Genomic DNA, 17,340 nt, shown 5'->3' on the forward strand with positions numbered 1-17,340 from the left:
CCCCCCGCTCCCCCTAGCCCACACGCATCACTTAGTCCATGGCCAGCTCCCGCGTCCCAGGATAAACTAAGCAATCACTGCCGTGCTGCTTTCGGGTCGTCAGCGTCCCCTGTCTCCGAGTGGAGGCCAAGGAGGAACTGCGCACCGCTGTGGGGGTGGGAGGCGCCTGGCGGTTTCGCGCTTTGCCCGCCTTTTGATTGCGCAGGAGTAGCGCGCTGGCGGGAGCCGCAGGGCAAATAGCCCGCCCGGGTGCTTTGGTGTGTGGCACTTGCTGCCATTCTGCCGCTGTAGGGTGAGCGGCCATGGCAGGACGAGCATCCAGGCGGCATCCGGCGGCAGCCGCAGAGACAGCTCCACCCTGAGGACGCAGAAGCCCAGCCTCCAGCCCGACTGCCAGTCCCAGAGCCGGCTGCACCCCCGTCAGCGTGAGCTCTAGAGGGAGTCGGCCTGCTCCACAAATGATCCAACTTCGCGGAGGGCCTTGCGAACACAGACAACGCCAACCTGGACAGGAAAGCGGCCAGCACTGCTTAGGCGGCTTCCCACGACGCGCTTTGCTGAGTGCGGAAGTTTAACTTCAGATGAAGATGCCAGAGTTGGGCATCCCCAAAGTGAGGATCAAAGAAATGCTTTGCATGGGGCTTGCGAAAACATCTTACTGTTGAAGAACAGAACATCTTACTATCTAAGAACCTGAATAGGAGATGCCTTCAGTAGTGGGTGTTTGAAAAGTTGGTCCGAGAAGGGGAGAAGATGGTTGGTTAAGGGGGGATGGTGACAATTATTTTATAACTTATAGAACGACAGATATTTATGTAAAAGTTGATAGTTTGGGTGGAATAATCATGAGCATGTTTCTGAACTTAATGTAAAATATCCAGAGACCCCTAAAATCACTGCTTAAATTACACGGGCCTTGTGGTGTTTGGAAAGAGAACACTTTGGAAGTATAATTGTAAAAATAATTTTATACAGAAAAAGAGAAGAGAAAACTTAACCACAGGTTTCTCAAATCGCTGTTATTCTTGAATCATCTGAAAGCAGTACACGTGACTGGCACCAATATATATCAGAGAATAAATCATTGCACAAGGAGACTTGATTTTCTTTTCATTGCAGAATCTGGAGGAAAAAAGCTGTGAAAAGCAAGAGGTGGTACAGAATGATGTTGTCAAAATTACCTGACGTCACTGGAGATAATTTGCCCTGGAAAAAGGCACTCCTTAGGGAGAAGCATCTGCACATTCCATTAGCATAAAGCACCTGGTTGGCCATATGAAGAAGTCCAGATTTCGGTTTAAATGTGAAATTTATTTTAAATGGAAGATTTGAAGCAAGGGATAAGTTATACCCTGACATATTTTTAAAAATCACTCTGGCAGCTGTGCGGGGGACAAACTCTGGGAGGACAAGAGTAGATGTGGAAGGGAGAAGGCGGCTAAGAGTCTGTCCCAGGAGTGCAAAGATTTCAGAGCCCCGCCTCAGGTGGTAATGGTGGAGGTGTTAGAAATGGCTGGATTCCACATACATTTTGAAAGGCCAGCACATGGAATTTGCTTCTGGATATCCTATAAATAAGAAAAAAGAGGGCTCAGTGATGATTCCTAGGCTTTTGACTTGAGCAACTAGAAAGATGAAATCTCCATTAACTGATATGGGGAAGACTGAGGAAGGAGACGCTGTGTGTGCCAGGATTGGGGTGTGTGTGTGCGTGTATCAGTAATACTACTTTTGACATGTTGACTTGGAGATGCTAATCCACGCCAACTAAAAAATAAGGAGGGAAGTGGGCATTCAACACATGAGGGTGAATGGCCGGGGAGCCTTAAGAAGGGGCCAGAGGCTGAATCTGGTAGAGAAGAACATAGATCAAAATAAAAGACACATGGAGGGAGAAAGACGGGGAAGCTGGGGCTTATGATGGTAACAATGTTGGCCATTAACTGAGAATTTTTTTTTTTTTTTTTTTTTGAGACAGAGTCTTGCTCTATTACCCAGACTGGAGCGCAGGAGGATGATCTCTGTTCCCTGCAACCTCCATCTCCTGGGTTCAAGTGATTCTCATGCCTCAACCTCCTGAGCAGCTAGTATTACAGGTGCCTGCCACTACGCCTGGCTAATTTTTGTATTGTTAGTAGGGATGGGGCTAGGGTCGAAATCCTGACTTCAGGTGCTCTGCCCGCCTCAGCCTCCCAAAGTGCTGGGATTACAGATGTGAGCCACTATGCCAGGCCTGAGAAATTGCCGAGAACAGCTCGGACGTGGAGACCCTAACCCAGCAGCGCTAGAGGAATTAAAGACACACACAGAGAAATATAGCGTGTAGGGTGGGAAATCAGGGGTCCCACAGCCTTCAGAGCTGAGAGCCTCGAACAGAGATTTACCCACATATTTAAGGACAGCAAGCCAGTGATAAGTGTTGTCTCTATAGATTATAGATTAACTAAAAGTATTCCTTATGGGAAACAAAGGAATGGGCCAAAACAAAGGGATGGGCTCTGGCTAGTTGTCTGCAGCAGGAACATGTCCTTAAGGCACCGATGGCTTATGCTCTTGCTTGTGGCTTAGGAATGCCTTTAAGCAGTTTTCCGCCCTGGGTGGACCCAGTGTTCCTTGCCCTCATTCCAGTAAACCCTAAACCTTCAGCATGGGTGTCATGGCCATCACGAACATGTCACAGTGCTGCAGAGATTTTGTTGATGGCCAGTTTGGGGGCCAGTTTATGGTCAGATTTGGGGGCCTGTCCCGAACAAGAAACGTAATTAAAGTACAGAGAAAATTAAAAGGGAGAAGAAAGTTCATGGAGAGATTTACAGTAAATGATAAATACAAAAGTCTGCCTTGTTTCCCAGACCCCTTGTCTCTTAGGTGCCCTGTATTTTACCTCCCAATGAACCACTCTTGTCCCTTTGTAATGGCGCTCCAAGCAGCACTGCCACAAACCCAATTCCAGAGCTTCCCTGCCCCTTGAGCCTAGGAATAGCCATGCTTCTAATTCCTCTTTATTCGCTCATCACTGGAGTAGCAACTGAACCACACGATTGGAATAAGTAACATGATGTCATTTTTGGTAGCAATCTTCCATTTCTTCCTTATATATAAAATAGACCCTCATGGAGAAAGTAACTGCCTAGAGCTATGGGTTCAGAGAGTAGAGCTCCAGCTTTGCTTTTCTCTTTGCAGCTGTGCTCTGAGAGATTTGATGCAATCCCACTGCAGTTTGACATGAGTGACAGAGTAGGGATGCTCAGGGAATCTGTTGAGCCACCAAGGAAGCCTCACTTCCAGGTAGTACTTACATGGGGCCGTGGAAGTTGTCTCACATTCCTGGGGACAGAGCATTTGCCCTGAAAAGGAACATTCCCTTGGCACAAAGCATCTTGTTGGCTGGATGTTATTATAAATGTGACAAGAATACTTCTGGCCAAGTAACTGGTGGTTGGGACATTTTGTGTTTCTCAAACCCATAAAGAAGAAAAGGTCTCTTACGTGGTCAGGAGAGGTGGGAATGGATCAAGCACTAAGGTCAGGTCTGGTGAAGTTAGGGAATAAGGCCAGCATTTATGGAAAGTGATTTCTCCAGGAACCCCTAAAAGATGCTCCTGAACTCTAACGGTAGGCTGATGTCTGTATTTAGAGTTGCAAACAACATGTTCTGGGAATACAGAGGAAGGCACCATGGCCTCTAACTTGAGAGCATATCACAGAGAAAGATTTATATTTGGACTTGATGAATGAGAGATGAGTAGGAGTTTGATAGAAGAGAAGAGAACCATCTGGATGTACAATGGCAGAAGTGGCAGGAAGGGCTAAGGAGAATTGGCTTCTGGGGATGGGTTAGAGATAAGGGACTGGGCATCAAATTCTGGAGCCTGCAATGGGGTATGTAAAAGCTTAGATGGGATGCTCTTTTTCTCTCCTCCCATGGGTTCATAGTGGGCTCACCTCACTCACTCTTGCTACCAAGCTGCCTGATTTCACAGAGAGCTGGAGTGGGGTCTCTAACCCTCCAGCAACCGCTCAGGAGCCAGCCTTGAAGCCCTGGCAGCCAATACTTTCCATATAGACCCTGTTGCCCATCCTATCTTAGGAGGACAACGCACTCATGAGGAAGGAAACATCCACTTTCAGACTCCAGAGGCTCCAAGGAGCCTCTCTCTGTCTTCAAGAAAAGAAATATTCACTGAGCTGCGGGTGCAGGTGGACATGGTTTGGGACCAATGTGTGGCTGGGTGGCTTCACTTCCATCCTCATACAGTGATGCTGAGAGATGAATGGGGTAGGGCGATTGAGATTCAGTTCAACCTCTACTTCCAGTCGGGCGGTGCTTGGTAGTTGACTCATTTTGATCCGTTTGATATTCGCAGCCACCCGCTGGGGTAGGTGTGACTGTTGCTCCTATTTCACAGATTAGGACAGGATAGTTTGCCAGAGGTCAGAGGACTAGTTGGGGGAGGGAATGGTTGTCAGTTAGGATTTTAACCTTAGAGTCTCACGTTTTCTTAGGATGTTGCAGGGAGACGTTGGGTGAATTCCTTTTCCTCTTAGGGGGTGGTCTTAATTCCCTACTTGTAAGCTAAAGAGTTCTGCCAGTTTGTGATTCTCTGTACTTTAACATTCAAAGGTATCACTTGGATAGGTTTTTAAAAATGGGGATTCTGGGTACCTCCAATATATTTAAGTTCTCCAGGGTGGGGTTGAGATTCAGCTTCGCTGAGCTCCATCTGTAGAGATTCTGTTTTGATACCGTTGGTTGGACTGTGGCTCGGTCATTTACATTTCTCAGAAGTGAGGCCAGTAGGCTGGTCAACCGCCCTGCCTGCCTCTCTGTGACCCCTTCCGGGCGTCCGCGCTGCTTCTGTACTTGCATCTTGTGGAAATGAGATTGGCGCAGGCAGCCCCCTTTTAGCACCGCCCCGGGCACGCGAGCCAAGCCCTTAAAAACCGTGCCCAGCCCTAGGTTTGCAGGTACTCAGGGCAGGCGAAAGCGCTTTTATGCCTTTGGTATATTCCCGAATCCGGCCAGCAGATGGCGAGAGAGAACCAGCCTACCAGAATAGCAAGGGGCAAGGAGGCGAGGAAGAAAAGCGGCGAGTGAAGATTGACGTTCATTAAAACCAATGGTAGCTTCCGTTCTCCGACTCCCAAGCTCACCTTAATGGTTGACATCCATTAAGGCCAATGGTAGCTTCAGTTCTCAGACTCCCAAGCTTCCCATTCTCTTAGGAGGCTGCATTTATGGCGCTAAATGGAGGGATGGGCGTAGGGACATGTGCTGGAGTATGTGCTCGCTAAGATACACCTGTTAGTCCAAGGTTGCTGCTGCTCGTAGTGGCTCAACGCTCTTTGACAATTAACTTTCCTCTCAGTTTACTAAGGCTGCCTCACCTGTCTCTAGGCAAACCTACCCCCCATCACGCTGGGTTTCTGGAGTTTTAAAAAGCGTCGCGGGGTAAAGCCAGCATTGCACTTTTCGTTTTCTTAGCAGATAAGTGTTTCTGGCGCTAACAGCGGGGAGCTGCCAGGCAGGAGTAAGGGTGAAGAGACAATAGGGTGAGAGATAACAGGTGTAAAGCATCTCTCAATGCCAGGCATTGGGCTTTGCACCTTTTATAGGTTTCTCTCAATTATCTTTTTATTTAATTCATTTTCTGTTTCACAGATTATGAAACCTCAACTAAGTTGCCCAAGGACAGCCCTTGAGTAATTTTAACTTCTGTCAGACGCCAAAGCCTAAGGACTTCTGTTTTACAGAGGCTGCGTGAAATCTACCCTTGCCTATCAGGAGCTCACTGCCATAGGCAAGAGTAATCTATGAGCTTTAATTTTACATACCTAAGTTTTAACGATTTGAGCATCAACTATATACATATCTCTATAGATATATAGAGATATATATATATAGTATTGTAAATAACATTAAATAATTAAATAGCAGGCGCACTTAATTTCTTATTTTTTAGATGAAGATGAATCTAAATGATGGTTCAAGTATGTTCTTTGTTCACCCTAGTGGATCATCTTGGGTGCTTCCTCAGACCGGAACTGTAACCCCCGATATGTGCTTGACTCTCTTCCTTCGTTCTCCAGCGCTCTGTCAAATGCCATGCTTTTAGGGAGGCCTGTTCTGACCCCTTCCTGTTTCCTCTCCCTTTTATCTGCTCCTATCTGAAGTCTGTTTTCCTGTTTATTTCTTTCTTCCTCCATCATCTTCTGTTCCTGTATCATGTGTTGTTTTTCATATACTACATCTCAGTATGTAGCAAATACGTTTACTGTTTTTTTTTTTTTCAATTTTTTGTTTAGTTTCTGTCTCCCTGCTCCAGAATGTAAGCTTCAAGAGGGGCAGTGAAGAGTTCTTAACACCCCTCACTGACTGAGAAACGGTTGGGGATGGAGGGAGAGAGCTTTGCCCAGCACGTCCTGAAATCCCCTGAGGTGGGGTTGGGAGTGGAGGGATCAGGAAATCTCCATTCATTTTATGAACTTGAAGTTGGGTTAAACACTATTATCTTCTGTGACATTTGTTGTTAATCTCAACCTGAAACCCTCATTACTAGTCATCCACTTCTTTTTTTTTTTTTTTTGAGACGGAGTCTCGCTCTGCTGCCCAGGCTGGAGTGCAATGGCACGATCTCGGCTCACTGCAAGCTCCGCCTCCCGGGTTTAGGCCATTCTCCTGCCTCAGCCTCCCGAGTAGCTGGGACTACAGGCGCCCACCACGTCGTCCGGCTAGTTTTTTGTATTTTTTAGTAGAGACGGGGTTTCACCGTGTTAGCCAGGATGGTCTCGATCTCCTGACCTCGTGATCCGCCCGTCTCGGCCTCCCAAAGTGCTGGGATTACAGGCTTGAGCCACCGCGCCCGGCCCTCATCCACTTCTTACTAACTTTGTGACCTTGAATGAAGGTTCAAGGTTCCCTTCTTTCTCTGCACCTCAGTTTCCTTATGTATTAAGAGGAAAAACTTAAATTTGGTGACCCTAAAATGTGGGGTCATAGGGCATCCGTCAGTTCCCTGAGGGTAAAAGAAAAATATTTGTGGATTTATAAAACTTCAGAAGTTATATTCTTGTGAGGGTCAAAGAAAGGTATTTGTGTATTTGAGAGTCTTCAGCTATCATATTAGTAGCATAATTACATGCAGAAAATATTGAAGAAAGAATTTTAACTAATCAAATAGGAACAGAGATCTCAGATAGGAGCAGATAAAAAGGAGACGAAACAATGGTGAGCCAAAAAAATCGGACAAATTTTATGTAGAGAGTTAACTCTGAATGGACAATGATAGACTCTCCAGGAATGTGTAATAAAAGTTTTAAAGAAGAATTCTTTAAATAGAAGCGACACACTACAAGGAAAATTTTATGACATCTGGAACTAAAACACCCAGGGATTGGTCTCAGGGGGATGAGGGGTAGAGAAATAAAAGCATTTGTCTCATTTAGCACACTAAGTGTGTGGTTGGGAGGAGGGAGCAAAACAGCGAAATGAATCTATTGGAAGATGTCATCTTATTGAGGTACAGGAGAAAATGCTGGTGCTTTGTTTTATGTAGTAGTAAAGAAATTTGTGTTCAATTATGAGCAATAGAAACAAATACTAGTGATTGAATAAAAAGTAAATAAGGGAATACAATGGATAAGTCAGTAAATAAGAGAACTTGGTGGATAAGTGAATTAATAAGAGTCCACAGTGGAGGCAATTTCCCCAGTTATAAAACATTATCTTTTGAATATACACAGGATATACTTTTCAAAAGAAAAAAATGTATATAGGGGAAACAATTTTCACTCATTCTCTGGACACTCAGTACTTTTCCAGAGATAATTTATTGCTATACAAGCATAATAATTCCTTTTCAATATATTTTCCCAGCAACTAAGAAGTTCAGTGTTTGTAATTCTAATAAAAAGAGTGCTGATCTGGGCTGAAATGAAAAGTTTTACCTTAGATATATGTCTCATAAGTAGCTTTGATGAACTCAGGGAATATCCTTAAAAAGCGATTATCAAGACTCTACAACACATGAATTTGAAGGCACAGGGAGATTAAGACGTAGAATACATTAGGTGAGATCTAGGGCCAAGGAATAGCAGGAGGGTGTGTGCGTGTGTGTGTGTGTGTGTGTGTGTTTGTGTGTTGGTTGGGGCAGATGGGAGCCTTTGGAGATTGCCTGTAGGCTGCCAGTGTGGTGCTATGATCTCTAAGCCCTGGTAGGTCCTTGCAAAGAGACATGGTTCTGAAAGGTTGGCACAGGTATAGGTTTTTTAATATTTTTGTTATCCATAGGGGTGACCCTGAACACCATTACAAAAATTTAAAAATTTCACCCCTGGGCACACAGGTTACCCTTCTGGTGGTGGCATGGCAAGGCTTGATTTCCAAGAGTTTCTTTTGGACTGTCCCCAATTTTTCCCTTTAAAAATAGGAGGTCCTTCACATTGACAAAGGAAGGAGGAAATTATCCCTTCTAACCTACTTTCTCATCTTCATTCCAAGATCTCTAGAAAGGCACAGCACGTTTGGTTTTTGAAATCTGTGGAATTTTAGTGCTGTCCATTCTCCCAAGTGGATGCCTTTAGTGAAGGTAAAAGGAAAGACTGTTTGCTGCGTCAAGGGAAGATTCATATGCACATCCCAAGACTCAGATGTTATTTCAGAGGAGCTGGTGTCCATAGTAAAGTAGAATCGCCCCAGGTTCATCTGCCTACAGGGGTAACCGTTTGAGGCAAATATGAGGGAACTGGCAGAATAGGAGGGGTGGAATCTTCCTGGGAGAAAGTAAAAAGAATTTTAGGTGGAGAGGGGATCAAGGTGTGAACCAAACACATGTCTTTTAAGTTCCTGTAGGAAATGTTGGAAAGGACTTTAGAAGAAACGATAAATATGTCATAGCTGGAAAACCATGAGAAGTCTTTGATAGAAACTGTTAAAAAGAACAACAACAAACACACAAAATTAAACACCTTTAAGTTTGAAAATGACAGAAGTTAAGAAATGGAAAGTTGCCTGGGACATGCTTTTATTATGGCCTCTCTGATAAACCATTCCCGACTCCATCTTCTTATCCTTGCTTGTCCTAAGCAGCATGGTAGCCGCCGTGGCACTCATCAGGCTAAAGTGGTCATTTTCGGCACTTGTGCTAGAGATGGCAGTGACGCAGAATCATTTCGGTAAATGCCAGAGGTTTTTTGTCTCACAATAAGGAAATTGAAGATGTGGACACAAAAGGGGAGTGGGTTTAAGAGTGGAAGGTTAATAGGCAAAAGAAAGAAGAGAGAGTTCCCTGTGCATTGGAAGGGTGCCTGAGCGGGTTTCTAGGTTTTCGGTGAGTTATGGTAGGTTTTATAGATGAGCTTGATGAGGCAGTGTCTGATTTACATAGGACTCAGAGGATTGGTTGGACCAGGTGTGCCATTTATGTGATGCATGAAAAGGCTGGTCATCCCATCCTAATCTTTTATTATGCAGATGGGGTCTCTACCTGGCCAGTGCCATGTTGCCTGAACACTTGAAGACAAAGAAAAGGGAAGAGGAGGCAAGGCATGGTAGCTCACTCCTGTAGTGACAGGACTTTCGGAGGGTGATAAGGGTGGATCACGAGGTCAGGAGTTCAAGACCAGCTTGACCAAGATGGTGAAACTTCGTCTCCACTAAAAAAGATACAAAAAAGAAAAAAAATTAACGGGGCCTGTTGGTGGGCGCCTGAAATCCCAGTTACTCGGGAGGCTGAGGCAGAGAGTTGCTTGAACCAGGGAGGCGGAGGTTGCAGTGAGCCGACATCACGCCACTCCACTCCAGCGTGGGCAACAGAGCGAGACACCGTTTTAAAAAACAAAAGGAAGGCTGGGCGCGGTGGCTCAAGCCTGTAATCCCAGCACTTTGGGAGGCCGAGACGGGCAGATCACAAGATCAGGAGATCGAGACCATCCTGGCTAACACGGTGAAACCCCGTCTCTACTAAAAAATAGAAAAAACTAGCCGGGCGAGGTGGTGGGCGCCTGTAGTCCCAGCTACTCGGGAGGCTGAGGCAGGAGAATGGCGGGAACCCGGGAGGCGGAGCTTGCAGTGAGCCGAGATCGCGCCACTGCACTCCAGCCTGGGCGACAGAGCGAGACTCCGTCTCAAAAAACAACAACAAAAGGAAGAGGAAGCCTCAATGTTGAATATGTGTGGCTTCCAAGTATCCCTTTTCTATTGACATAGGTGCTGGCATTCAACTGTGCCCTGTGCAAGCTTTTAGCTTGCTTATCTATGCATGCAGCTTGATTTTTCAGGCTGATTATTGTTAGAAAAAAAAAAGAAAATTAGATGGGGGCTGCTTTTATATTAAAAGGAAAACCTTACCGAGGACTCCCTTACCCACACTAACTGCTAAATAATTTATGTTTTTAGCTCCTGTATCAGCAGTGCTTGCCCCTGACAGATGATGATCGTGGGGGACCAGGAGCCTCTAGACTTAGAGACAAGTTGCCTGCACTCACCGGATGGAGTTTTTTCCCTCCCCAGCACCCCCTGCTGGTCCGTTTGACAAACAGATGAACAGAAGTTCTCAAATACACAATAAGCAGATAAGCCCAGTATCACCAAAATATGAAGTCGTAATGGCATTTTGTCAAATTGTCTTTGCTATCTGCATCATCTGTTGCTTTCTGAGGGAAGTATTTTGAGTTCTCCTACTGAGACTGTGGATTTGCCTATTTCTTTTTGTATGTCTGTCTGCTTTTGCTATATATATTTTGTAGTTGTGTGTGAGAAAGATTCATGACCTATCTTGTGGGAGAATTCTGTATTTAGCAGATTTTCATCTTAAGTTATATTTTGCCTAGTATTGATGTTATTACTTTGCTTTTTCAGTTTCAAATTCATTTAGTACATCTTTTTCCTTTCTTTTAACCCTTGTGTTTTTATTTCAGATGTGCTTTATTATGTACTGACAGTGAGCCCCAAATTCATATGTTGAAGTCCCAACTCCCAAAGTATTTGGAGGTGGGCCTTTCAGAAGTAACTGAGTTTAGATGATGTCATGAGGGTGGAGCCCCAATGATGAAATTAAGTCATTCTAAGGAAAGGAAGAGAGTCTGAGCCCTGCTCTACACCGTGTGAGGGCACAGAGAGACAGCAGCCATCAACAAGCTGAGAGAAGAGGACTGAGAATGAAACCTACCTCACCAGAACCTTGTCATATCCCTTCCCAGTTTCCAAAAGAGTGAGAAATCAATTTCTGTTGTGTAAGCCACTCAGTCTATGAAATTCTGTTATGGCAGCCAGAGCTGATTAATGCATGCTTCTTGAACTTTGTTTTTAATTCAATATGAAAAACATATGTTTTAATAAAAAAATTACCCCATTCATTTGTATTGTGTTTACTGATAATTTTGAACTTATTTGTGCCATATTTAAGAAATCCTCCTTCTTCTTTCCCATGCTTTCTTGTTGTTTTTTTAATCCAAGTGCATGATAAGGTTTAGGAATCACTATCTTAACAGGACCATGACGGGCTAGATAAGGGAAGCTGGCTTGCATTCAGGGAAGGGGCAGAGGAGGGAAGCTGCCAGCTGGGCTGTGCTAAGATGACCTGAGCCCCAGATCCTGCTGGATGAACATCCTCTTCTAGATACAGGACCTGCCCAAGGCACCATTTTGAAATAGGCAAATTTTATTTGCTTTGTCTTCTTTCGTCATCTGTATTAGCTTTTGCTTCTTGAGTGAAAAATATAGCTGTTTTCATATTACCCCAAGTTCCCGAGTTTATTTTTTATGTAAGAATCCCAAATGGTACATTTCCTCTCTTTCTCAGACCATGCTTTCATTTCAGTCAATGTAACAAATCAGCCTGGTCTTAGGTGTTTAGAAATCTGATTGGATTGATTCACACTAACCTGTAACATATGTACCACAGCCTTCTAAGATGAAGTTTTTTAAAAAAGCTCCATGACCTACACAATTCTTTAATTGCTGGAATTGTGCACTTTAAAATCACATCAAATATAAACATTCAATTTTGTGGAGGTTTTCTTTTTTATGGAGAGATGAGAATAGGTGTTTGTTAATACTGGCAGACTTTACTCCCAAAGCCAATTCTATTAACATATCTTTTCTGTTTTAAATCTAGACTATCAGAAAGAATTTTTTTTTTTTTTTTTGCTATAGCTGCAGTGTTCACAGTAATCCAAGTTCCAATGGCAGTGTGGCAGAGTGAAACCAAAAGAGACCAAGTTTTGATCATGAAGTGTAATTTTTCTTTTTAAGATCAGGGATTCAGAATTGTAATATCAGTGTTCAATTAGGAAGTTCTTATGATAGCGCATGGCACGCATGTCCTTTCCATCATCTGCATTTTCTGCTTTTTTTGTCTGGCTCACTCCTACTCACTCTGCAATCCTCACCTTAGTGGTCACTTCTCCCTGGAATGCCCCTGACCCCTTATGATAGCAGTGCTGCAAACACCAAAGAATGAACTTATAACCAGACTCACAGGCAACACTTTGCCCTGTGCCATGCTTCAATCATGATGAGGATGTGAGAAAGAGTAGGAGAAAGGAGACACAACAAATGTCATTTCCCTAGCAGAGGCCCCAAGGCCAGCCCACTTGATTCTCTGGTTTCTTTTTCTGCATAACAATGATGAAAGATAGCCTGGGAAAGCTGTTCCTCTCAGGCTTCACCTTTGATACATTTCTACTCACTGAACTAAGAGACAGATTCCATTCTTTAGTATACCATTGCCTCATAAATCCATACATAGCAGGGCTATTCATTTCCAATAAAGTATCCATATAGATTAGGTATATTCTATTGACAATTTTATTAAAGTTCTTCATTTATCTTCCAGATAGTAGATTCTATCAACCAAGTTACATAAAGAGTTCTGATTCCCAGAGGTAAGAACTGAGCCTGGCTTTCTGGTGACATGTTTACTGGTAACCCCGTCCTTCCCTACAACGCTTAAGCATATTCAAAGACTATACCCTCCCCTGCCTCCAGCCTGGATTGTGAGCTCCTCAAGAGCATGGCTGCGTCTTTTAACATCAAGTCTCCATGTGCGAAAGAGTTCCTGCCGTATCACAAATGCCCAATCGACATTTGTAAGTGAAGAAAGCTATTCTGTGGTGTCTGCTTTAATATTAAGAGATGGCTTGCCAGAGATTACTAAGCAGCTTCATTGTCTAAAATGGAACTAGATTCTGTGGATAGCAAATCCATTGGTGCCACTCACAGGAGGCCTCAAAGAAACCTAACTGCCGCACAAATCTGCGGGAGTATTCATTTTCTTCCCGCACAGAGAGGTAAAATGGAATATTCTTCTGACGCAGATATTTCATGTATCGCACCATCACTCGTGCCATGTTGCCTGTCCTTCGGTATTTTTCCATGCTGTAGGCCATTCCTACTTCACAAGAAGGGTCCATGGTTACCCATGAGACTGGGACTCCCTCTGGGCCGAGCATACAGGCTGCTGGCAGGTCTTGTATGCAGCGCTTGATGAAACGCAGGCTCCTCTCATTCCTCCCTCGCTTCCAGTTGTCATTTACCAACCCGGAATAAGAGACAGCCAGCTGGGCATACTTAAAGTTGGGAGTTTCACTGTAGAAAACAAAAAGAAAGATAACAACTTTCATCCTCACCCCTGTAATTTCTGGGTGTCATCCCAATCTAGAGATGCCAGGCCCTCTTCTTGTTTAAAGACACACCATTGAAAAGTTGCATATTTTGACCTTTGACAACCTTTATTCATCAGAAGGAATGAATTCATCCTCTCTTCTTTCCAAACCTGATTTCTGTGAATTACAAAAATGTACAAGGACTAGCAATTATAAATGATTAGCATATGTTTTTGTACCTTTCAAAGTCATCATCTGGGTGGCCTGTCTCAGCCCAGCTTCCAAACTTGCTTTCATTGGAGGCATTGAGCTTCAGAATATCTTCCGTAACCAAGAGGACTGCTGTCGAATGCTCTACTTTCACTGACTTTGAAAATGCAGCTGCTCTTATCCCCTCACCTAAACTTTCCTGAAGACCTGGGAAGAAAGGCAAGAAAGAAATCTTGTCAGACATGGAGTTCTCTACTTACACTGCTCCCACCTGATTAATACCTCAGTGCTTAGTAGTTCTCAGACTTGAGTTTACACCACAATCAGATGGAGTCCTTGTCACACCACAGATTGCTCTACCTCTCCCAGCTCCCAGAGTTTCTATGAATTTACATTTCTAATGAGCTCTCGGTGATGCTAATGCTGTTAGCTGAAGACTCAATTTGAGAAGCACTGCTGGTTGCCCATTTCTTCAGACTTGTTACCTTGGATTTGGAATCTCTGTTTCCAGTTGATGATCTCACAATTTTTCAAAACTTCTTGTGATTTTTGAGGCTCTTTGGAGAACATATGATACACGTTTGTGTATGAGTCCATGTCGTCTGTCATCTCCTGTATAGGACGGTGTAAGTTCAGGTCATTCCCTTGAACTTTTTCTTCACCTCTCACTGATTGCAATTATCAGAAAAATGAAAATTCAAAAGAAAATTATAACACTGGCCCATGATGGCTGCAGTTGGGCACACGGATAATAAAACCTAGGCCTATAAGCTACTACTGACCTCTTACCTGTGTAACCGGAAATATTTAACACTGACAAGTATTGGTGATAAACCTCCTTATCACATACAGAACAAAGACAGGACAAAATCACTCTCCAGCAGGCCTTAAAATGCCTCACCTTTCTCCCTACCCACTCAACTACACATTTACCTTATTTTATATATGGCATCATCGAGCATCCAACAGAATAAAAAAATGCAGCAATTGCTTCTCTTACCACCTGTGCCAAACGGATACTCCTGTTATATATACTGTGCCCCCACATAACCTCCTGTGGGACACATTCTGGATTGTACTGAGTCTGTGTTGTTAGAATTAAGTCCTTAAACTTGACTCCAAATAAATTTAACTGTGATTTCTCTAAGTTTTAGTGTCTACTGTTTCACTAGACACCTAGAATCTATAGTGTCCTAGAACCTACAGTGTCCAGGGCTTGAGCAAGATACTTTAGTGAATATAAACATTAATGGAACATTGCCTTTTCCCAAGGCTACAGGATATCAGCCTATTCAAAGAGTGACACTGGCTTTACACCAAGAAGTCCACCAAACAGAATGAAGTAACTGAATTTTTGGTAGCTCTCTGGGTAATTTATGTGGTGTTAGACTCATGGGTTTGAAAGAAAGAGACTCGTGGTCCCACTCTGGCTAGCCACAAACTTCATTTGAAGACGAGGATCTGTTTCTCAGGGAAAATATAAACAATAAGTGTGAGAGTTTTAGCAGTGAATGTATTAACATTATGTTGGGAATTGTTAAAGAGTGAAAGAGAAAATAGTGTAACTAATTTAAAGAAACCATCAAGAATCTGAGGGTGCTTTTATAAATGCAAGTTTCTGAATATGGCCAAAACCAACACTTCAGTGAATTTAACAGAGTAGATGTTTTAAAAGACCTGATTTTCAAAGAATGACCAAAAACAGCCAAGTAAATATTCAAGGAATTACATAAAAGAACATCCAAGTAAATTAGAAAATAACAAATGGAACAATTTATAAAAATGAAAGCTATAAATAATGAAATGGAGAACAAGACATAGTGCAAAGGATATATATGTCAAAAGCTCATTTTTAAATGGCAAAAAGAAAGAAGAAAGAGAGAGAGAAACTTCTGGTAAGGCATTTATTAAAAGAAATACAAGAGAAATAGAAAAAAGAAAAAAATAGACTATAAGCTATGAGAACAGAAACAGAAGAAACAGAGAAAAGAACAAAAGACTTCTAATAGAGATTACATACTACCCCAGGGCAACATATTTACTGATAAAAGAAATGGATGTTATCCTTCAAGAATAACCTATCAAAATTGACTTTCAAAAAAATAGAAATCCTCAACAAACTAACAGAAAATATCAAAAATTAAATTAAACATCTACCTTTTAAAAAGTAGACAAGAGTTACAGCCTCTAGTGCCATCCATGTTGCTACAAAGGACATGAATTTATTCTTTTCTATTGTTGCATAGTATTCTATAAAAATATATGTACCAAGTTGTTTTTTTTTTTATCCAATCTACCTTTGATGAGCACCTGGGTTGATTCCATGTCTTTGCTATTGTGAACAGCGTAGCAATGAACATACAAGTGCGTGTGTCATGTTGGTAGGATGATTCATTTTCTTTTGGGTATTTACCCAGTAAAGGTGTTGCTGGGTCGAATGGCAACTCTGTTTTAAGTTCTCTAAGAAATTTCCAGACTGCTTTCCACAGTGCAATAATTCTAAGCATATTATTGCTGTAACAGAAAATCAAATATCACATGCTCTCATTCATAACTGGGAGCTAAGCATTGATCATACAGGGACATAAATGTAGGAACAATAGCACTGTGGACTACTAGAGGGTGGAGGAAAAGGGGCTGAGTTAGAAAACTGCCTATTGGGTACTATGCTCAATACCAGGGTGATGGGATCTGTCAGTATTCCAAGACTCAGCATCATGCAATATTCCCATATAACAAATCTGCACATGTATCCCCTGTATCTAAAAAGAATGTTGAAATTAAAAAATAAAATGTAGCCAAAATCAGATTATTTTACATTTAAGTTCTACATAAGTCAAAAACAAACACATGATTTTAATAGTAGACTTTGGTAACAGATGAAAAGATCCTAATGCCAAATCTGGTAAGGAAATAACAAAAAGAGAGTTATGACCATATTCCCTAAAAAATTAGGAATAAAATATTCAATAGCATATATAAAAGAATGTGAACATGAGCAGTTGGCTTAGAAAGGCCAGAATGGCTTTAATTGGAAGATCTTTTAGTGTAATAAATTAAAGGAGAAAAAATGTCATGAGTGTATATATTGCCAAATAGAAAAGACAAAAATTAAATAACATAAAATTTACCCTCCACTCTAAATATAAGTTCTATGAAAGTAGGAACAACAGAAAAATGCTCTAAACCTGTAAATACAGAATCAAATGTAATTCCAAATGTAAGCTTTTATAGCTATTTCATTAAAATCAGGAATGAGACAAGTATAGAAATACTATTATTGTCAGTTGGAATTGTTTTCTTAGGTTGTATATTATGCAATAAGGCAAGAAACTAAAAACCCATACAAATATTGGCAAAGAAGCAGCAAATTACTTTGTTTGTAGATCAGAGTATTACACATTTAGAAAATCCAAGAGACTTCGACAAAAAACAAAACAAATAATGCCCCACACAAACAGGGTTTTAAAGAATAGTGTGACATATTTGGAAATCAAGAATACAAAAACAAAGAAATAACAAAAT

General features: G+C 42.3%; 1 protein-coding gene across 3 annotated transcripts in view; it reads right to left on the reverse strand.

Moving 5' to 3' along the window:
* Positions 1–12,136: 12,136 nt before the first annotated feature.
* Positions 12,137–17,340, reverse strand: part of LOC105530756 (glycine N-acyltransferase-like protein 1) — a 15,758-nt gene continuing 10,554 nt past the window's right edge. For all 3 annotated transcript variants that reach the window (XM_011968429.1, XM_011968427.1, XM_011968428.1), the window contains exons 5-7: positions 14,301–14,427; positions 13,845–14,022; positions 12,137–13,588 (exon numbers count right to left, since the gene is read on the reverse strand). In XM_011968429.1, the coding sequence (XP_011823819.1) occupies positions 13,171–13,588; positions 13,845–14,022; positions 14,301–14,427 (723 nt within the window). In that variant the 3' untranslated portion in view covers positions 12,137–13,170. The remainder of the gene's footprint in view (positions 13,589–13,844; positions 14,023–14,300; positions 14,428–17,340) is intronic.

Source organism: Mandrillus leucophaeus, unplaced genomic scaffold (genome assembly GCF_000951045.1).
Source record: "Mandrillus leucophaeus isolate KB7577 unplaced genomic scaffold, Mleu.le_1.0 Scaffold842, whole genome shotgun sequence".
Classification (NCBI taxonomy): Eukaryota; Metazoa; Chordata; class Mammalia; order Primates; family Cercopithecidae; genus Mandrillus; species Mandrillus leucophaeus.